Source organism: Peromyscus eremicus, chromosome X (assembly GCF_949786415.1).
Source record: "Peromyscus eremicus chromosome X, PerEre_H2_v1, whole genome shotgun sequence".
NCBI classification, from domain to species: Eukaryota; Metazoa; Chordata; class Mammalia; order Rodentia; family Cricetidae; genus Peromyscus; species Peromyscus eremicus.
This window is the reverse complement of record NC_081439.1, coordinates 114,731,723-114,754,136: the sequence shown is the minus strand read 5'-3', so window position 1 is coordinate 114,754,136 and position 22,414 is coordinate 114,731,723. Positions and strand designations below refer to the sequence as shown.

Sequence of the window (22,414 nt, the reverse complement as noted above, 5' to 3'; positions counted from 1 at the left end):
CTCTGTGAGTCGACAGGAGAACACCGAAGAGTGAGTCCCAGACTCTCAAGTGGAGACAGGGATTCCAGAGAGAGAGAGAGAAATCTGACTTCTTTCATAGTTATCCGAAGAGAGCACAAAGTGGAGAAGCAGATGTAGTGTGTGTGTGTGTGTGGGGGGGGGGGTTCTCCTCTTTATCTCTGTGGTGCTAGACACTCACCTGACTCTTGCAGGCTAAGGTGATATTTGTTGGCCAGCCTGGGCCCTGAACAGGCTTTCTTGTGGAAAACAACTGTTAGTCTGTGAGACTTGCCAAAGACAACATTCTGGCAGAGTCTGTGCAGCCCTGGGTACACTGAGCTTTTGCTAGTGGAGAAAGAGGAGGCTCCTTTCTGAAAAGGGCCTATAAACCTGGCTTCTTTGTTGGTGGTCTGGAAGGCCAGCACCATGGGGCAGTGGTGGGTGGAGAGATGTGACAGATCTAGGAGCCAGTGAGGGAAGATGGTAACCCTTGGTGGTCCCAGTTCATGAAGTGCCCAAGTACAAGATGAGGAGAATGATTCACAAGAGCTCCCCGACAGTCCCTAGGAAGGGGGGAAGGGGCAGGAAGGACCTGCAGCTGAGAGTACCAGTTGGCATCACTGAAGTGTGGATATCCACCAGAAGGTTGGAGGCCAGGTGGATGATACACTTAGCCCTGGGAGCTGGGGACAGGATGGAACAGGGACTGGGAAGCCATTGTTTGTTGTGGGGTTAGGGTGGGAGGGTTAATTTTAGTCAGTCGATAAGACTTGAAGGCAGACAGTGTCCTGGTTCAAACAATTGATGTGAATTAAAATGAACATTAGGTCATGGTAAGACTAGATGGCTCAAGAGGAAAAAGCACTTGCTGTGCAAGCCTGATGTGCCTAGTTCCATTCCTAGAACCCACAGTAAAGGGGCATAATCTCAAAGACTCTTGGAAGTCCTCCTCTGGCCTCCCCATGCACCACATCCACATGTCACTCATACTTCACATATACATCACACACAATTAATAATAATAATAATATCAATAATAATAAGTGAGTATATTGGGAACACTAGAGATGAGAAGTAAGGTTTTTCAGTTTGGTATGAGATGGTCATGTTGACCAGAGAAGGGGAAAGATAGTACCAATTAACGTGTGACTATGATTGTTCAAGTTACCTTGGACCGAGGATCATAGGGAGCTGGGCTTATTCCTGTTGGCCACTGCAGAGCTAGGGGTAGGGCTTCCTTACAGCATTCTCTGCTCAGTGTCTAAGGGATCTGGAATTTTTTCTAGTATCTCTCTTATATACATTAATAAACTTTGTTTTAAAAACACAACAAAACCCACTAGTCTGTTTCCCCTGGCTGTTGGAGCACTTCACCCCAGACTCTCTCTGAAATGCTTTGCTTAGCCTTACTAAGTAAACTATTGATGTGCTAAATAAGCTTGTAGATTTAGGGGCTCCAGACCCATCCATTTTCCTGATTTCATTTTCTTTATAGTTGAATAAAATTCCAACGAATATTTTGGGTGACCCAAGCCCAAAGGGATTCTGAAGCCTAGATGCCTAGGTCAAGGAAACTAGAAGCTTCTTAGGGTTCCATGGAGGATTTTTCTTATCCATGCTCTGGGATAACTGTAATTCTTTCAGACTAAATCAATACCCTCAGGTAAAATGACCTAGAGTTTGAATACAAGTTATAAACATCATCATATTTCCTTTAAATTACGTCTAGATTTTCATTACTAATCTATTTGTTGATAGGCATCTAGTCTGGTTCGATTTCCTTGCTTTAGTGACTAAAGAAGCAACATGAAAATGTGGTACATATACATGATGGAATTTTATTCAACTGTAAGGAAAATAAAATCATGAAAATTTCAGGAAAACGGATGGATCTGGAAAGTGATATTAATTGAGGTAACCAGACTTAGACAGAAACTGCATTTTTCCTCAAATGGGGATTATAGTGTATTTATATATATACTATATTTATATACATAATATACTATATATAAACAGATTCAAATGTAGGAAAAGCCCAAAATCTATGAAGGAGACCAAGAGAGGTTAATAATAGATGATGAGGAAAGATGCCCAGGACATGAAAGAGGACTGTAAAGGGGGAGGCTATGAGGGGAGGGGCTATTAGGGGGAGCAGTGAGGTGGGGATTTTGGGGGAAAGAGAATCACTAAAACAGACTTTGAAAATGACATAATATCTAATATCTTGTATGCTATTTTTAAAAACTAAAAATAGTAAATAGTGTCTAGATGACTTATAATCATTAATACAAGGTAAATGCAGTAGAAATGCTCATTATAACTTATACTGGCAATCTATGATGATTTGGAAAATACTCTGTCCATGTTCAATAGACATGCAGTTTTCTCTGCAGTAGATTCAGTCTGAGGTTGGTGTGGTCCGCAATGGCAGAAGCTCATGGTGACCGGTAGCCTCATTGTTAATCTGTGAGAACCTTTCACTGGACAGTCACATTGCTGAGTCACCTACACAAGGGCTAGGTGTCTCTTCACCTTTGTACAGAGGTGTTAAGGAGAAGATGGAGCGGAGGTAATGGTTTGGGGGTGGGGAGAGAGGCCTGAGCATTTTTGGATGAGCAGCCTTCTGGAGAAGAGGTCAGGGGCAGAAACTGTTTCAGTAAAAGGAAGGGAAGCAGTAGGGAAAAAGGGAGGAAGGGAGGAACAGAGGGACTGAGGGCCAGAGGGCGATTGAGAGGGGAGAGCTTGAAATCCAGCCAGAGAAAGAAGTTCTACATCATAATAGTAGGTCCAGTTCCTGGGAGCTAGGTTGACTGTCTGTGAGCACTTCTGTGAGCCCACAGAGCACCAGAAGACTGTTTCCAGGCAGCCCAGGGTAATTATATGCAGGTATGCAGAAGCCATTGCCCTCCGGCAATTTCCTTGTGGCCTGGGACAGTTTAATTCAGTGGCTCTAAGATTCACACTTCACTCTCCACCACCACAAAGGAAAACATATTATTATCTGGCTCCTAAGTTCTAATGGGGATTAACCACACTTTGAAGGATGTTTGGACAGTACCTGGTACAGGATGTGGTGTGAACTCAGTATATATCCCTCAATAGGAACTCCCGAGATACTCTTTATGGTATCACTTTTCACAGTGTGATTTTTTTTCCCTCTAGAAAAGCCACTAGAAAGGCTACTGCAGAGAAAACTTGCTAGAGAAGGGCATGAGGTCATTAATGCAATTACACTTAGTCTGTGATGACAAGATGAAGGGAATGAAGATTGGCTACTCTGGTATAGGCCAGCTCCTGCACAGGTTACTGTTTGAAGGTCCCTAAAGGGGGACTCAAAGCCAGAGGGATTTTTCATGGAAATTGTAGGTGTCCTCCATTCTTTGGGCGACATCCTTGTATTCAGAAACACAGGATTACCATTATTATGTGAGGAGTGGAGCTACAGACCTGTACCTTTTTAAAAGTGTTAATTTTAATATCTTATTTTATGCGTACAGATGTTTTCTATATGTATGTTTATATACCACATGTATGCTTGGTGTTTGCAGAGGCTAGAAGAGTATGCCAGACTCCCTAGAACCACATTATGGATGATTGTGAGCACTGGGTGGGTACTGAGACTCAAACCCAGGCCCTCTGGAAGAGCAGACAGTACTCCTATCCCATGAGCCATTTCTCTAGTCCTGAACCTCTTCAGGAGGCTTGTTAGGAGCAGATGTTCCCGGCTGGTGGTCCATGGGAACACTCCAGCTGAGCTGCCCAATAGCAGGTAGGGCTCTTCAGTGACGCCCATGGGAGAATGTGGCTAGGAACAGAGCCTCCAACTTCCACTAATGCCCACTTCAGTAGCCACATGGGGCCAGTGCCTAAGCTGTGGAAAGGACAGGCCCAGGGAGTCTGTGGAGGGCGGCACTCTGTAACGCTTTTGGCAGCTGGGTGCAGAGTTGGACGTGTACGTTTATGTTTCTGAGAAGAGTGCGCACCTTCGGTTAGATTCTGAAAAGCTGAAGGGCAGCGATCACACCCTCTTGTCACCAGTGCTCTGCCTCCTTTCTCACGGAGTCCCCTCCTCGCTGCAGGTGGCTTCCCTGTTGAACGCCCAGCCAAACAGCGGAGACCTGAGACCTCAGGCCCAAGAGCAGCTGTGAGCAGCCAGCCAAGGGGCACAATGGCTGCACCCAGGAAATCTGCCACGGAGGCCCCCTCCTTGTGCCCCCAGGACCCTCAGCCTCAAGAGCACAACACACGGTGGAAAGCCTCCCACCAGCGCTTCATGCAGTTCCAGTACGAAGAAGCAGCTGGGCCTCGAGAAGCCTTCTGCCAGCTCTGGGAGCTTTGCTCTCAATGGCTGAGGCCACAGACCCGGTCTGTGGAACAGATGCTGGCGATGTTCGTGTTGGAGAAATTCCTGAAAATTCTACCCGCAGACACAGAGACCGGCAGGAGCATGCTCAGCCTGGAGACTAGAGAACGACTTTTCACCCTGGTAGAAAACCTGCCAAAAGACAACGGGCAACCAGAGAACAAGGTGAGAACCGCGCTGGGGTTCGTTGTTCTCAGACCAAAAGAAGTGCCCAGGCAGCTGGGTTAAGAGGAGACATTCTGTCCCTGCGTCGTTCCACAGCCCCAGCCTTTCCCAGAGTCCTTTCCAACATTCTCTTTTGTGGGAGTCAGCTGGAGTCGGCATAGAGGTCATAGGTTAGGGGTCATAGGCTCCCCGCTGTACCTGACCCGGTGCCCTCTCTCTAACACACAAATGACAACACCTAGTTTATTATCAGTAAATGAAATTCCCTGGCAGCGTAAGTTACCAAAAGCATCTCTGTGGTGTTGCATGGCTTATGTATTGTTAGGGACTTTATAGAATAGTTTGAAAACCCAAAGTCAAGTAGAGTCTAGAAAGGATAGAAAAAAGGGCACGTAGTTTATTATGAAGCATTACTAACTTTTGCATACATGTGCTTGGGCTTTGCTTTACCATGAAGTGGTTCCATGCCTGTGTCTCTGCTTACTATCGCTGTGGTAGGATAGCCAGGAATTAGCATCAAATTTCCAATGCTGAGACCATTTTGCCTTTGGTCATGTGATATTCCTAAGTGGATAGCTGCTTTTACCTCACTGTAAACCACACCAATGCCATGCAAGGAACTTTGGTTTGGGAAAATAGGAATAAATGCTATGCTACCCCTATGATTATGCATCTCTAGAACATCTAAGTTACAGAGAAATGTGTAACAATATATGGATTCTTGCTAGGGTTTCTCATCTATATGAATGTTTGAGGGAGGAAGTTCCGAATTTGAGAAGGCTTAGGAAGAGCTCTGTCTTGTGAGTGATTTGCCCATCTCTGGCCCATTAAATTCCAGTAGCAGCTCCTGCCAGCACATCCAAAAGACCAATAGTGCCTTCTGTGTGGAACCACTTCTTGAAGCCTCTGTTCAGGGAAGGCATGGCTGAGCACAGGGCAGTGTCCGTGGGAGGAAGCAGCAGGAGCAGCCAGCTGAGATTCATGATCTCGGCTTGGGACAGGGGCTGCTTTGCAGGAGCTTCAGCTCCAGGGCAGTTGGCTGCAGGGACAGGGCTCTGCCAAAGGTCTCTGGCTCCTGAAGGCAGCACAAGTGAGTGGTTTCGCTCTCTTTCTCTGTCTTCCTGATTTTCTTGACAATGTAAGGTATTATCTCCAAGGGTCTACACATGTCCTGCTCAGCACAGGAGCCATGTGCCTCTCCTGGCTCTTGAGTAACTGAAATGTGGCCAGTTAGGCTATAAATCAGTTGTGTGAATGTATTTGACCCCACCTCTTCCTTTAAATGTCTTCTTTCCAGTGGTTGCTGGAAATCTTTTTTTTTTTTTTTTTTCTGGTTTTCCAGGATGACACGGTTTCTTGTGTAGACCAGGCTGGCCTGGAACTCACAGAGATCCACCTGCTTCTGCCTCCTGAGTCCTGGGATTAAAGGCATGTGCCATCACTGCCCAGTGAGTGGTTACTGGAGATCTTAAAACTCCTTGTATTGCTGATGATAATGATATATTTACAGTGAGGTAAAAGTAGCTGTACTTCCAGAGGGATGATGGGTTCTAATATTTCCTCAGATCAACATCCGTGATATGCTCTTAGAAGAACTGGTGCCGATGGGTACATTACTCACACAGTCAAACATGCATGTGAGGCCACCTGCACTCCAGCTAATGGAACCTGCCCAGGAGCTCCATGAAGTGCCACCAGCAGAGCCACAGGAAATGAACATTGATGATGATGATGAGGAGGAGGAGAAAAAATGTGGGCCCTTTCTGGATATTGGTAAGGCAAAGGAACCCCTACCCCCTGCTTTTGGTTTCTTTTTGAGAGTTCAAGTTCTCTCATGGCTTTGGGTCAGGTTTGAGTTATTAGTTCCCTTAACATAATAGACACGGTCAAATGCCCTCCTGAATTACCTTACTTTTGTACCTTCCAACCATACCTTATGCTGGCACTAGCTAATGCTCTCTTCACCATCTACCTTGGTTCTCCACAAACAGTTTGATCTCAGCCTTATGACAAGAGATCTGGATGTCCTCACTACCTTGGTAGGCAGGCAGAAGGAAGCAGTGTGGAGATCCATGAAAATACCCTCACTAAGTATCAAGTTCATTTAGCATCAATCAATGGTGTTTTATTCAATGTGCAGGAATGGGGGGTGGGAACTGAGGATGGGGATAGGATTGGCCAATGGCTTAAGCTAGCATGAGCTATGAGCAGAGAAGCTGAAGAGAAGAATGGGTGAGAATCCTAGGAACAGGGCTTTGGTTGCCCAGGATGTGGAGGGTATGTGCATCTGAGTCACATGCTGCTGAACCACTGAGGAAGACATTAGAATGGATAAGGTTGTTTAGGGTATACATTGGATTAAAATCCATTGCAACTCATGTCATGTGGAGCAGTACTTAAGAAAGAGAGGTGAATACAGGCTGTCTGCTGAGGCATTAGGACAGAGGGAGGGGGCAGGGAGCAAGAAAGGGCTGGGATACTTTACCTTGTGGTCCTTAGGTTGACAGGAAAAAGAAATGGCTGGTAGTTCATTGTGTTGTTTTCAACAAAACGTACTTCTAAACTTCAGTAAAAATCAAAACGTACAGATAATCTGGGCTGCCTGTAAAACCAATGCAATCAATGCAACACACACACACACACACACACACACACACACACACACACACACACACTTTGTGGCAGTCAGTAGGAGAGTTCCTTGGTCTCCATTGGAAACCACTAGAAAGATTTTCTTGGTGATTTGCTTTCCAGTTAAATATTTCCCTCTAAGATCCAGGTGGAACTCTTTCATTCAGTTCGTCAACTTTAAGCCTGGATAGAGTCTCATCACTTCTGGAGATGACGGGGGACTAGCGTTTCACTAAGCATAGTAGGCTCCTGCCAGCATTCATCTTGTATTCTGGAAATTATAAAGCCAAAGCAGACAGCATTGGTCAGGGCCTCCTGGTGAAGTCACCCCAACCAAGGGGGAAATTGATGGAGAGACTTCTTGTGTTCAAAAGAGCGGGCTGAGTGAACTCTGAGACAGTTTGTGGTGAAGTTTCCAAGTGCCCTCCCTCTTCCCTCTAGCATGCAATAGCAGAGCCCTGCTGGACCTTGTTCTCTGACCTGGTAAGATAGACAGACATAAGTGGAGGGACTGCTGCATTCTACACACGTAGGACAATTACCAGACTCCAGTAGGAAGAAAGGGATTCAGTAGAAGCCAGGGAAGAAAGGGGAGAGAAAGGTAGACTTCATCAAGGAGGTCAGTGGTGCTACTTGAGAGTTTCCTCCCACCCTCTGAGAATTTATTTTCCATGTAACACCGTAACAGCCGCCGTTTCCATTCCTTCTCTCAGCTTTTGATGTTGGAAGGGGAAAATGGTGGACATATGTCAGCACAGACCAAAGTGATGAGGCCATTTTCTGCTTTGTTCCCAGAGTTCCATTTAGCCAAAGACTATGAAGATCTGGAACCTCCTGGTGAAGAACCCCCAGAACAGCTGCTGGCTGACACCAAGGAGCCTGAGGAAAACCAGAACCAACAGGAGATGCCAGGGACCTCCAATGAAGTACAGGAGCCTCTCAGCTCTGGAGCCCATACACAGGCTCCTCCCGATGAGAAGCCTTTCTCTAGTGAGCAGTTAGGGCTCTGCTCTGCTCACCAGCAGCAAAGTAATATTCACCTGGAAATTCAAACAGGAAAGGTAGCACAAGAGGGTCCTAGAGATGGGCCAGGGCCCTCCCGTGGATCAGACCCCTATGGGCCAGGGCCCTCCCGTGGGCCAGCCCCCTATGGGCCAGGGCCCTCCCGTGGGCCAGACCGCTATGGGCCAGGGCCCTCCCGTGGGCCAGACCCCTATGGGCCAGGGCCTTCCCGTAGGCCAGCCCCCTATGGGCCAGGGCCCTCCCGTGGGCCAGCCCCCTATGGGCCAGGGCCCTCCCGTGGGCCAGCCCCCTATGGGCCAGGGCCCTCCCGTGGGCCAGACCGCTATGGGCAGCAGTTCATTTCCCAGGAGGAGGACGCTCATGTGCATGCTCTGTCCAGCAATTCATTTACTCAGGCGGCAACTGTCAGTGAGCCAGAGGCAGACTATTTTGACCAAGAAAGACAGCAATGTAGGCTGTGTAAGAGGGAGTTTATGCGTACCTTGGGCCTGATAGAACATGTGAGACCTCAGGTAGTTTCCAGATCTCACCAGTGCCCCTTCTGTGGGAAAACCTTTAGAGGGCAGTCACATGTTGTTGCGCACCAAGTGAGACACACCGAAGAGAGACCATTTCCATGCAATCACTGTGTGAAAAGCTATAAACACAAATCCAGCCTGCTGAGACACTTAAAATTCCACACAAGGGAGAACCAACCCAAGGCGAGCCAGGGTTCTCAGAGCGCCCCCCACAAGGCAAGCCAGTAGATCACCCACCTGCAAGCTTTTCAGCACAACTCCCCAAGAATCTGTTCATGGAAACAGGACCAAAGAAAAGATGCTGCCTCCTAAGAGCCTTCCCCTACACTGGGTTGTCTCAGAAGGACGGTGGTGTTTGAGCTTATTTCAGAGAGGAGCTTTGCTTTCAGGGAGATGCAAAGCCACCTTCCAAGGCTTACCAATACTAGGATAGTGGCCACTCCCCACGGTCCTGCATGTGGTTTTCTGGGCCTGGTAAGATCCTGTTTTGCCTTTAATACGAATATTGTTTATTCCCAAGCAGTACCCATTTCACAAATGCTGGGATAATGGCATACAGATTATATACATTCTTCATACCTTAAATGGACAAATACTGACATGCAAGCCTGTACTGAAGTAAGTTGTTAATAGCTGTGAATGTCAAATTTTCCTTCCTAGTGGAAATGAGGGTCTCAGTTAGTTTTGTTTTGCTTTGGCTAGTAGTGAACTCCAGGCCTTGCACATGCAAAGCAAACACTCTTACCACTGAGCTCCATCTCTAGCTCAGGTATGGTTTTGGTTTTCCTTACCAGTGATGGGGAGTGAATTTAGGTCCCTGAGCTTGCAAATCACACACTACCACTGAGCTCCATCTCTAGCTCAGGTAGTTTATTTTTGGTTTTGTTTTTTTCTTTACTGGTGATAGGGAGTGAATTTAGGGCCTTGAACTTGCAAATCACACACTACCACTGAGCTCCATCTCTAGCTCAGGTAGTTTATTTTTGGTTTTGGTTTTGTCTTTACTGGTGCTGGGGAGTGAATTTAGGGCCTTGAGCTTGCAAATCACACACTACCACTGAGCTCCATCTCTAGCTCAGGTAGTTTATTTTTGGTTTTGTTTTTTTCTTTACTGGTGATAGGGAGTGAATTTAGGGCCTTGAACTTGCAAATCACACACTACCATTGAGCTCCATCTCTAGCTCAGGTAGTTTATTTTTGGTTTTGGTTTTGTCTTTACTGGTGCTGGGGAGTGAATTTAGGGCCTTGAGCTTGCAAATCACACACTACCACTGAGCTCCATCTCTAGCTCAGGTAGTTTATTTTTGGTTTTGTTTTTTTCTTTACTGGTGATAGGGAGTGAATTTAGGGCCTTGAACTTGCAAATCACACACTACCACTGAGCTCCATCTCTAGCTCAGGTAGTTTATTTTTGGTTTTGGTTTTGTCTTTACTGGTGCTGGGGAGTGAATTTAGGGCCTTGAGCTTGCAAATCACACACTACCACTGAGCTCCATTCTAGGTTAGTCAGGGTTTTGAATTCTTCAACTCTAACTGTGGTCATTCTCCATTAATTTGAGGTTATAGTTTGCCCTGTATTCATGGTCTGTGACTAAACTTTTTGTTGTATTTCCTCCTCATTGGTCCAGGAGCTGACCAATGCTAAGCCTTTGCTGATAAGTTTTTGTTAATACTGCAATTTGATTAATAAACAAGTTTCTCTTGCTGCTTTGTGTCGTTTTTGTCTTCTTGAAGACTTGTATCCTGTGGGTCAGAACAAAACCATGTGATGTGCACTTGAGGAGGGTGGTCTGGGGACTCAGAGGATTTTCAGTTGTTAAATGCATGCCTGGTCGCTGGTGCCCTAGCAGGATAGTGGTGTTCCTTAGGTAAAATGCTCAAGGTTTTGTTCTCCTGTACGTCTGAGAACCATTTTTTTTTCAATATCACAGAGCAGATTTTTAACATGTGATTGGCTTTTAAGCTAGCAGTAAACACCAAAGGCTCCATTTTGGACCTAGGAGGAGCCTGTCCTCTAGAGCGAGTCAAATAATGCCCAGCCTCAGGAGCCCATCCTTGCCTTTCATCCCGAATGTGGAGGGGACAGTGGTATTTCCTAAGGTGTTTGCAGTCGGAGCTTCTGGAGTTAGCAGGGCTTGCTGCTCAGCTTACCAAGGTTGTTCATCTGGAACAAGGGAAAGGTGGGAAAATCAGTGCCCTGATGGCTCAAAAGAAGTCTAGAACATTGTTGTACTCTGCCCCCTGGCGTCCGCAGTCCCTGCCGCTTTCTGAAGGGAAAGGCATTCGTTCTCCAGGAAGCTCCAGGCAGTTGAGCTGAATTTCTCTGTTAGCTGTCAGACCTAACCCCCAGGCCCGGACTGGCTCTTCTTAAGTAGAAGCAGGCTCACACTCCAGGCCCCACTTCCTGCTTCCTTCTAAGTTCTCTGCAACAATGAGACTCTCTTTAGCTTTGATGCTGAGAGGTGTCAGCCCCACTTCTTGCATGCTATCCTGTCCAACAGGCAGTCAGAAGAATTTCCTTCTCGCATCTGGTTGTTTACCAATTGTGTGGTCAGAGAGAACACCTCAGATGTCTAGCCTGGGCTAGGTTCCCATGGTAAGGACAGGGAACGGTAAGATACGGCAAACGTATCAAGATGTGTTCAATGTCTGTCTTTAGTTGACGTCTCGAATGCTGAACACAAGAACCGTGATTGGTGAGGTGACTTCAAACAGTAAAATACGAGGCCCGTCGAGAAAGCCAAGGGCTGCCTGCTGGCCCTGAGAATAACCTGAATCTAACCAGGACTGGTCTTTATAGAAGGTGTTCCTCCATGTCTTTCCCACCATGACCCCATCCTAAGAAGTGAGGGGTGGCGACAGGAGGCAAAGAAAGACAGGAGGTTCTCCTGTGTGACGGGGATGAGAGCTGCTCAGTGGCCATGTTTTGGGATGCTTGTCTACCCTGTGACTTCAGGATCTTAGCGTCGCCTGTGAAGCAAAGAAGCCTTCGCAGTACACAAGGCAGGAAGAGGGAAGGATGGCTGTGGCTCCTTCTTCAGGGTTCACATTGTAAAGCTGGAACACGCTGGAACAACCCATGTCTTCCTGACATTTATCAAATTAGTGTCCATGGAATCTGTCAGTTTCTTTTTGGGATAGTTTTAGACATGGGTGGAAATGCTTTTCTGTCATCCTGTGTGTGCTGGTAAGTTTTGCCAACATGACACAAAGCTAGAGTCTCCTGGGAAGAGGGACCCTCATATGAGGAACTGCCTCTACCAGACAGGGCTGTAAGCATGTCTGTTGGGAATTTTCTTTTTTCAAATTTATTGTCTTTAATTTTTTTCATACAATATAGTTTGAACATATTTTCCCCCCTCAACCACCCAACCTGCCAACTCACGTTCTTTGTCTCTAAATAAAAAAGAACCAAAATCAAAACAATAAGCATAAACCCAAAACGACAAAAAACCAAAACAATACAAAAGCACACAAAAAAGCATGGAGTCCTTTTTGAAGTGCCCAATTGCTTCTGAGTGTGGGACCTGCCCTTGAGTGGGGTTGATGTATTCAGTGCCATTCTACTGGAGAAAACTGATTTTCCCTTCCCTATCATGTATCAGTTGTAAAGAGCTTCTTGGTTAGAAGTGGGACTTTGTGTCTCTTTTCCCCCTCCATGCTGGGGCTTGTTTGGTATGAACTTGTGCATGTCTTCTGCATGATGTCACAGTCTCTGTGAGTCCATATGGGTGTACACAGCTTTGTTGTGTCTGGAAGATGCTGTTTTCTTGGAGTCATCCATCCCCTCCGGTCTTTATAGTCTTTCTGTCTCATCTTTTGCACAGATCCCTCAACCTTGAGGGGAGGGGTTTGATAAAGACGTCTGATTTAAGGCTGAATGCTCCAAGCTCTCTCTGTCTCTTCCCATTGTCCAGTTCTGGCTCTCTGTGTTAATTATCACCTATTGCAAGAAGAAGCATCTCTGATGAAGGTTGAGCAATGCACTATGGGTAGAGCAATTAGGAGTCACTAGAAGTCATTTTGTTGCCATGTTCATTTAGCAGAATTACAATAGTAGAGTTTCTCCCAGGATTCATGTCGTATCTGGTCTCAGATGCTTGGCCTGACACCCCTCTCCATTAAATCCTTCTATTACTAGTTTCTAATTTATTCCTTTATAACATTATATTCTATTTCCTCTTCCTTGAAAGATCTCCTCCTTCCCTAATCTCTGTGGTTATTCTAAATGAAACACACATATATTAAGCTTAAAAGCTAACTCCATGTATGAGAGAAAGCATGCAATGTTTGTCTTTCTGGGTCTGGTTTACCTGTTGGACATTTTCCTGATTAACAGTTAATGGGAGAGGCCCCAGTACACTGTGAGTGGTGCTGTCCCTGAGCAGGTGGTCCTAGGGTATATAAGAAAGCAAGTTGAGGGTTGGGCTGGAGAGATGTCTCAGTGGTTAAGAGCAGAAGACCAGCCTTTGAATCCCAGAAGTCAGGTGGCAGCGCAGAACCACATGTGGCTCCAGTATCAGGGGATCGAATGCCCTCTTCTGGCCTCTGCAGACACTGTGCGAACATGGCGAACATGGCGCACAGACATACATGCAAGCAAAACATTCATATATATATATATATATATATATATATACACATATATATGCATATATGTATATATACGTATGCATATATGTATATATATATGTATGTGTGTTAAAATAAGTTTTTTAAATTTTTAAGAAAAAAGGCTGAGAAAGCAGTGGAGACCAAGCCAGTAAGCAGCCTTTCTCCACGGTTCCGGTCTCTGCTCTTGCTTGAGTTCTTGCCCTGATAAAATGAGCCTTCTGCACCCTAAGTTGCTTTTGGTCATGGTGCTCATCACAGCAGTAGAAAGCAAACCAGGTCACAATGGCATGCAGAAAAGTGTCCTCCCTAAAGACAGCCCCATCCCAAGGATACTATGGTACAATCTTCACAAAACAGACTCTGAACATGTCCTCAGATAGGGGCGTCTGACTGGATTATCTGGGTTAAACACATGTGACCACAGGAGACAAAGGAAGCAAGATCAGAGTCAGAAGCTGATCTTAGGCTGATGCCAAGGCCAGGCAGGGAGCCACACAACACAGGTGGCCCTGGAAGCTGAAAAGAACAACAAAAATGAGTTCCCACTTAAAGTTCCAGAACAGTGGTTCTCAGCTTTGCCCAAAGCTGTGGCCCTTTAGTAATGCCTCATGCCGTGGTGATCCCCCAAACATAAAATTATTTTCATTCTCCTTCAGAGCTGTAATTCTCTACTGCTATGAACCGTGATGTAAATGTATCCGTGTTGTCCGGTGCTCTCAGGTGACTCCTGTGAAAGGATCACTCGACTGAGAAGCACTGGTCCAGAAGGTGGTAAACCTAGCCAGCACCTTGATTTTATACTGCTGCCTTCCAGAACTGCACTCAAGTAGATGTGCCCTATTTTAGGTGCCTAAGTATGTGATCCTCTGTAACATCAGTAACTGGAAACTGAGGGACCCAAGGGGAGGTGGGAACCCATTTTTCCTGTCCTGGAATCTTGGCAGGCTTGAGTCAGCTGCTAATTAACTAGATCAGAAAGGATGCTGGGTGAATTCCTACCTGAAGTCTTTGAAGACAACAGGGATTCCATTTTGCATGGAGAATGGGGGATGATCTGTACTCCATTGAAAGAGTCTGTATCTTTATTAATTTGATGCCTGCCTTCTGTCTGAGTGTGCTTTTTGATTCAGTCTGTCCTGTGTTTCTTAATTATTGGCTCTAGATTTCTTACCTGACTTGCAAAATGAAACTCATCTCAGTTTGAAAACCTTTTATATTTGGTTTTTTATGTGCGTGCATAATCGGATTTAAAAAAAAAATCACTTTCTGAATCCTTTGTACCCCCAATAAGACCAACATTTCTGGGATGAGATTTTTTAATTGAAAATAGATTTTTAAATACAATATATTCTAGTTACAGTTCCCCCAACTCCTCCCAGATCCTCCCTACTTCTCCACCCACCCAAATCCACATCTTTTCTTTCTCCCTCTTATTAGAATATAAATAGCCATCGAAATAATAATAACAACAATAATGATAAAATCAAAACAAATGACCCAGAATAGGACAAAACAAACAGAAGAAAAAGAGCCAAAGAAAGAGCAAAGAAACACACAGACACAGAGACACATATGTTCACACACACAGGATTCCATCGGTCCTGAAGGACTGTCTCAGGGAGCAGCTGCTGTCTTGGAGGGTTGGTGGGTTTAGGAGGGGTGGGGCTTGTAGGTTACAGGGTCTAGTGTGGGAGGGTGGTAGTCTGACCTGTCTGCAGGAGATCTGCCTGCTGGCCTGAAACTGGGACTGCAATGGGAGGTGGTGTGGGGGCACAGGGTTGTGTCCCTGGGCCCAAAGCCCAGAGGATGGGGTGTTTGGCTATGAGAACAAAGACTCTGCAGCCTGGAAGGCTGGGTGGGTTTGGGGGAGGTGGGGCTTGTGTATATGGTTTTAAAAGCATTTGTTCACATTTAAATATAGTATGAAGTGTGTCATTTTTAATGAAAAACAATACTTAAAATATATGACAACCTTGCCCAATATCATAAATTAGCCCTTGATGTACCTTTCAATTCATGTATGCTATTTATCTTTTAAGAGATACTTCCACAAATGGAGAAGAGATAAAAAAAATCATAAAGTGGTTTCCATCTGGCCTGGTTCTGATGGGGCCAACAAGTATAAGCCACATGTTTTCCTTTGCCTGGACGTTTTTGGATGTCTCCTTCTAGTATCAGATGTGTATCATGTCCAAGGGGCTACATAAGGCCCTCCTTGCCATTATCAGTAGGTTAAATGCTCAGCTCTTTATACAGAGAAATTAGCCATACTCATTTAGGGATACGAAACCACAAAAGTGGAACTCCCTTTAGGGACAGGAGTGGTATGCACACATGTGAAAGCCTTCAGTGTGCATAATGAAAGGCAACATAATCAAGTCATTTTACCACTGTCCTGACTTCCACTGAGACAGATAACTAGATGTGGGCATGTAGTGCCTCTCTGATAATTTCATTCTATAAGTGCGCACAGAGAGAACTGTGCACACAGAGAACTGTGCACACAGAGAGAACTATGCACACAGAGAACTGTGCACACAGAGAGAACTGTGCACACAGAGAGAACTGTGCACACAGAGAACTGTGCACACAAAGAGAACTGTGCACACACAGAGAACTGTGCACACACAGAGAACTGTGCACACAGAGAACTGTGCACACAGAGAGAACTGTGCACACAGAGAACTGTGCACACAGAGAGAACTGTGCACACAGAGAACTGTGCACACAGAGAGAACTGTGCACACAGAGAGAACTGTGCACACAGAGAACTGTGCACACACAGAGAACTGTGCACACAGAGAACTGTACACACAGAGAACTGTTCACACACAGAGAACTGTGCACACAGAGAACTGTGCACACAGAGAACTGTGCACACAGAGAGAACTGTGCACACAGAGAACTGTACACACAGAGAACTGTGCACACAGAGAGAACTGTGCACACAGAGAGAACTGTGCACACAGAGAACTGTGCACACAGAGAACTGTGCACACAGAGAGAACTGTGCACACAGAGAACTGTACACACAGAGAACTGTGCACACAGAGAGAACTGTGCACACAGAGAGAACTGTGCACACAGAGAACTGTACACACAGAGAACTGTGCACACAGAGAGAACTGTGCACACAGAGAACTGTACACACAGAGAACTGTGCACACAGAGAACTGTGCACACAGAGAGAACTGTGCACACAGAGAGAACTGTGCACACAGAGAACTGTGCACACAGAGAACTGTGCACACAGAGAGAACTGTGCACACAGAGAACTGTACACATAGAGAACTGTGCACACAGAGAGAACTGTGCACACAGAGAGAACTGTGCACACAGAGAACTGTACAAACAGAGAACTGTGCACACAGAGAGAACTGTGCACACAGAGAACTGTACACACAGAGAACTGTGCACACAGAGAACTGTGCACACAGAGAGAACTGTGCGCACAGAGAACTGTGCACACAGATAACTGTGCACACAGAGAACTGTGCTCACACAGAGAACTGTGCACACAGAGAACTGTGCACACAAAGAGAACTGTGCACACGGAGAACTGTGCACACGGAGAGAACTGTGCACACGGAGAGAACTGTGCACACAGAGAACTGTGCACACAGAGAGAACTGTACACACAGAGAACTGTGCACACAGAGAACTGTGCACACAGAGAACTGTGCACACAGAGAGAACTGTGCACACAGAGAACTGTACACACAGAGAACTGTGCACACAGAGAGAACTGTGCACACAGAGAACTGTGCACACAGAGAACTGTGCACACAGAGAACTGTGCACACAGAGAGAACTGTGCACACAGAGAACTGTACACACAGAGAACTGTGCACACAGAGAGAACTGTGCACACAGAGAGAACTGTGCACACAGAGAACTGTACACACAGAGAACTGTGCACACAGAGAGAACTGTGCACACAGAGAACTGTACACACAGAGAACTGTTCACACACAGAGAACTGTACACACAGAGAACTGTGCACACAGAGAACTGTGCACACAGAGAGAACTGTGCACACAGAGAACTGTGCACACAGAGAGAACTGTGCACACAGAGAACTGTGCACACAGAGAACTGTGCACACAGAGAGAACTGTGCACACAGAGAACTGTACACACAGAGAACTGTGCACACAGAGAGAACTGTGCACACAGAGAGAACTGTGCACACAGAGAACTGTACACACAGAGAACTGTGCACACAGAGAGAACTGTGCACACAGAGAACTGTACACACAGAGAACTGTGCACACAGAGAGAACTGTGCACACAGAGAACTGTGCACACAGAGAACTGTGCACACAGAGAACTGTGCTCACACAGAGAACTGTGCACACAGAGAACTGTGCACACAAAGAGAACTGTGCACACGGAGAACTGTGCACACGGAGAGAACTGTGCACACAGAGAACTGTGCACACAGAGAGAACTGTACACACAGAGAACTGTGCACACAGAGAACTATGCATACAGAGAACTGTGCACACAGAGAGAACTGTGCACACAGAGAACTGTGCACACAGAGAGAACTGTGCACACAGAGAACTGTGCTCACAGAGAGAACTGTGCACACAGAGAGAACTGTCCACACAGAGAGAACTGTCCACACAGAGAGAACTGTGCACACACAGAGAACTGTGCACACACAGAGAGAACTGTGCACACAGAGAACTGTCCACACAGAGAGAAATGTGCACACAGAGAGAACTGTGCACACAGAGAGAACTGTGCACACAGATAACTGTGCACACAGAGAACTGTGCACACAGAGAACTGTGCACACAGAGAACTGTGCACACAGATAACTGTGCACACAGAGAACTGTGCACACAGAGAACTGTGCACACAGAGAACTGTGCACACAAAGAGAACTGTGCACACGGAGAACTGTGCACACGGAGAGAACTGTGCACACGGAGAGAACTGTGCACACAGAGAACTGTGCACACAGAGAGAACTGTACACACAGAGAACTGTGCACACAGAGAACTATGCATACAGAGAACTGTGCACACAGAGAGAACTGTGCACACAGAGAACTGTGCACACAGAGAGAACTGTGCACACAGAGAACTGTGCTCACAGAGAGAACTGTGCACACAGAGAGAACTGTCCACACAGAGAGAACTGTCCACACAGAGAGAACTGTGCACACAGAGAACTGTGCACACACAGAGAGAACTGTGCACACAGAGAACTGTCCACACAGAGAGAAATGTGCACACAGAGAGAACTGTCCACATAGAGAGAACTGTGCACAAGAGAGAACTGTGCACACAGAGAGAACTGTGCACACACAGAGAACTGTGCACACAGAGAACTGTACACACAGAGAGAACTGTGCACACAGAGAGAACTGTCCACACAGAGAGAACTGTGCACAAGAGAGAACTGTGCACACAGAGAGAACTGTGCACACGCAGAGAACTGTGCACACAGAGAACTGTACACACAGAGAGAACTGTGCACACAGAGAGAACTGTCCACACAGAGAGAACTGTGCACACAGAGAGAACTGTCCACACAGAGAGAACTGTGCACACACAGAGAGAACTGTGCACACAGAGAGAACTGTGCACACACAGAGAACTGTGCACACACAGAGAGAACTGTGCACACAGAGAACTGTGCACACAGAGAACTGTGCACACAGAGAATTGCAAGAGGAATGCAAATGCTTATAAGGTTCTTAGGTTTGTGTTGGCTTTCAGGTCTTCTCTTGCTCCCCAAACTTCTTAAAAGGAGACAATAGTAGTAAGAACTCGGGAGGACAACGACATTGGGAACACTTACGCTAGGGAAAACACTAACCCTCACTTCCTGTTCATAACCAAATGTCCCTGATTCTTGAGCTTGGTTGTCAATGGAGACTAAAATCAGAGGTGCTGAAGATGTCCCTCACATAGTAATTCTCTCTGAACTCACTTCACAGGGGCTGCAATGGCGTTTTATGTCTTGTCTGAGGAAGTTCGAAGAATGAGTGCAGGGTTCATGGTACCTGACACCCGAGGATAGTGTTAGAGAAAACATAACTACAGACACGTTGACAACCAAGTTTTCATTCTTTATTCATAACGTATCGAGTAATGGCAATTTTGTGGCAAACACTGAAAACTAAGTGCTGGGAGGGGGAGCAATGCAGATTCCTTTCTGTGCTACAAAACACAGCTCTCCCAAATTTCCTTTTCATAACAGATGCTTACTGGGAAACTCCTAATCTTCTCTACAGTCTGTCACTGCTCTGTGCTGATTTCCCTCTGACTGACAGCTCTAGCTGTTTACCTGACCATGTATGTTCTGGTGTCTGAGAAGGCTTGACTTCCTGTTAAACTTTCTCTCACACAGGCTACATGCATAGGGCTGCTCAGCAGTGTGGACTACCTGGTGGTTAAGGAGGTGAGATTTCTGAGTGAATGCTTTCCCACATTCCAGACACTTAAAGGGTTTCTCTCCTGTATGAATTCTTTGGTGTGTATGTAAGTTTGTGTTATGAGTAAAGCTTTTCTGGCACCAAGAGCACTTATATAGCTTTATTCCTTGGTGTGACAGGATATGGATTTTGAGATCTGACTTCCACCTGCAGCTACGGTCACACTGCTGACATGAAAAAGGCTTCTCTCTGGTGTGAACTCTATGGTGCCTAGCAAGCTCAGAAGGAACTCTGAAGCCTCTCCCACACTCCTGACATTTAAAAGGTTTTTGTTGCCATTGTTTACAAACTGAAGCTAACGTTCTTTTCCTCCCTGGAAGAGCCTGATCATGGTCCTGCACCCTGCGTGTATCTGCATGGCTTTTCCTGTTGGTTTTTTTTCTGGGCAGCTTTCTTTCTGGCCTTTGATACTTTTGATGGTCTTGCTTCTATTTCTGATGTAGAGGCAGATACAGGCTGATCATTTCCCATGTCATCTCCAGGCTTTAACCCTGTTCATATAAAGAAAAGCATCAGTCAGGTGTTTCATAGAAAAGAAAATGTAGGGGCTGGAGAGATGGCTCAGAGCTTAAGAACACTGGCTGTTCTTCCAGAGGTCTTGAGTTCAATTCCCAGCAAACACATGGTGGGTCACAACCATCTACAATAAGATCTGGTGCCCTCTTCTGACCTGCAGACAGAACACTCACTGTATACATAATAAATAAATAATTTTTTTTTAAAAAAAAGAAAGAAAAGAAAATGTAAAGGACTAGAGAGGATGGTCGATAAGAATAACTTTAAAGAAATACATAAACTAGTGTTTGTGGCCCAGGCTGGAAAAATGGTATAGATCCATAGTCCCTTGATCCACTCAGCTAGGTACAGCAAAAAGCCCACTCAATGGTGCCGGAACTTAAAAAAGGAAATTATAAAAAGTGGAAAGATGGCAAAAAGGTCTAGGACTCAAGAATTTCAGAAAGAAATAACAAACAAACAAAATAGAGCAAGTGATAACACACCCAAACACTCAGAAGAAAGCAGAATCTCAAACCCAGTATTTTCCAACCCCAAAACTATCTGCAGAAGGCTGCCTAGACAGACTCACCCCTTTCTCAGACTGAGTGTGAAACCGTTTAAAGACAGATATCATGCAAACCAGACACAACTCAGAAAAGGACCCCCCTGGTACCTGTCAACAATAAGCAGACGGGAGTGTACTTGCATTCCACCCCAGCACGGAAACTTCCCATAAGAAGCTGAGAGATAGTAACATGTATAAACAACTCCATCTAGAGAGCTGGTGTTGATAAAGGCCAATGAACAAAAAGTATCATTAACATTGCAGGCATGGGATATTTTCTTTCCACAGGAGCCCTGAAAGTGAAGAAGCAGAACTAGCAGGGGAGACTCAGCTCTAACCAGTGACCTGGCTTAGGAAGCCTTTTCCTCCCTATGTTGAGATTCCCCTTCCACGGTGAGATATCTGGCCTAGGGAAATGCATGCCCTCAGACAGCATTATCCAGAACCCATGGTAGATCTAGCAGTATTGGAGGAACCAAAAGATACAAAATTAATGCCACAAAGTCTCTGAAAACAAATTCATTGTAAGAAAGCCACATAAACGTAACTAACACCCTACATGTTAAACTTAGGCAGGGTAGGTGTCTGCTAAAATAGCATACATAAATAGGACCGGAGCTCTCTTATGGTAATAGATAAAACTATCAGAATGTAATGAAAAGTCACTTATCTGACTAAGAACTAAGAAAATTGTAACATGGGTGAAGGGCAAATCTGACAAAGGTGTAATCAAACTACAAAGCAAAACCAGAAATGGTAAAACTTAGAGACACAGAAGCAGTATGCTTACAAATAATGTGTGGTTTAAAGAAAACCCTCAAAGAAACTGTAATATACTTAGATCTGAATGAAAATGAAGTTAAACTCCATCCAAATACATAGAGTACAGTTAAGGAAGTGGCCAAGGAATACATCTAGCCTTAAGTGCTTACACTAGAAAAGAAAGTTCACAAGGCAATCATCTTTAAGTTCCCTCCTCAAGCAACTTGCAAAAAGCAAATTAGGCCTTAACCAATGTGAGCAGATGAAATTCTAACAATGAAATGGACATCATAATCAAATAAAAAGCTACTTTTCAAAACACACTAACAGGAGTAGTGTGTAAGTCACTACCACTAAGTAGTGGTAGTAAGTCACTACCAAGACCGACAAGAGAAACTACAAGACCCAAAGGACTAACAAGAAGCACAAAATCCACGCAGGCTTTGTTGTACAAGACTGTAATCTCAGCACCAGGGAGACACTCAGAGGGATTAACATGAGCATAATGGGCCACACTGCACAACTCTGTCTCAAATTGCCCTCCCGGAAGAAAGGAAGAGAGGGCATGCAGTGGTCTGAATGAGAATCTCCCCCACAGGCTCATATATTAGACTGCTTTGACACCAGGGAGCAAAACTGTTTAAGAACGATTAGGAAGAGTGGCCTTGTTGGAGGAGAAGTGTTACTGGAGGTGGGCTTTGAGGTTTCAAAATCCAAGTCAGGCAGGCTCTCTTTCTGTCTCTGTCTCTGACTCTGTCTCTCTCTCTCTCTGTGTGTGTGTGTGTGTGTGTGTGTGTGTGTGCTGCAAAACTAAGACACTACAGA

General features: G+C 45.5%; 2 protein-coding genes across 2 annotated transcripts; one reads left to right on the top strand and one right to left on the bottom strand.

Moving 5' to 3' along the window:
* The first annotated feature begins 5,441 nt into the window (after nt 1–5,441).
* Nucleotides 5,442–9,824, top strand: LOC131899529 (proline-rich proteoglycan 2-like). Its single transcript, XM_059251018.1, has 3 exons — nt 5,442–5,618; nt 6,094–6,301; nt 7,955–9,824. Exons 2-3 carry the CDS (start codon nt 6,109–6,111, stop codon nt 8,926–8,928), a joined length of 1,167 nt encoding a protein of 388 aa, XP_059107001.1. The 5' UTR covers nt 5,442–5,618; nt 6,094–6,108; the 3' UTR covers nt 8,929–9,824.
* Nucleotides 9,825–19,467: 9,643 nt separating this feature from the next.
* Nucleotides 19,468–20,235, bottom strand: LOC131899957 (zinc finger protein 75D-like). Its single transcript, XM_059251431.1, is given in 2 exon segments — nt 19,468–20,138; nt 20,140–20,235. Coding segments are annotated over 2 exon segments (630 nt in total). The 3' UTR covers nt 19,468–19,604.
* Between the last annotated feature and the right edge of the window lie 2,179 nt (nt 20,236–22,414).

Coding starts and splice junctions, on each gene's coding strand:
- LOC131899529 (XM_059251018.1), top strand. CDS start 6,109: ATGCTCTTAGAAGAACTGGTGCCGATGGGTACATTACTCACACAGTCA. Junction 6,302..7,954: donor TGGGCCCTTTCTGGATATTG/GTAAGGCAAAGG, acceptor CTTTGTTCCCAG/AGTTCCATTTAGCCAAAGAC.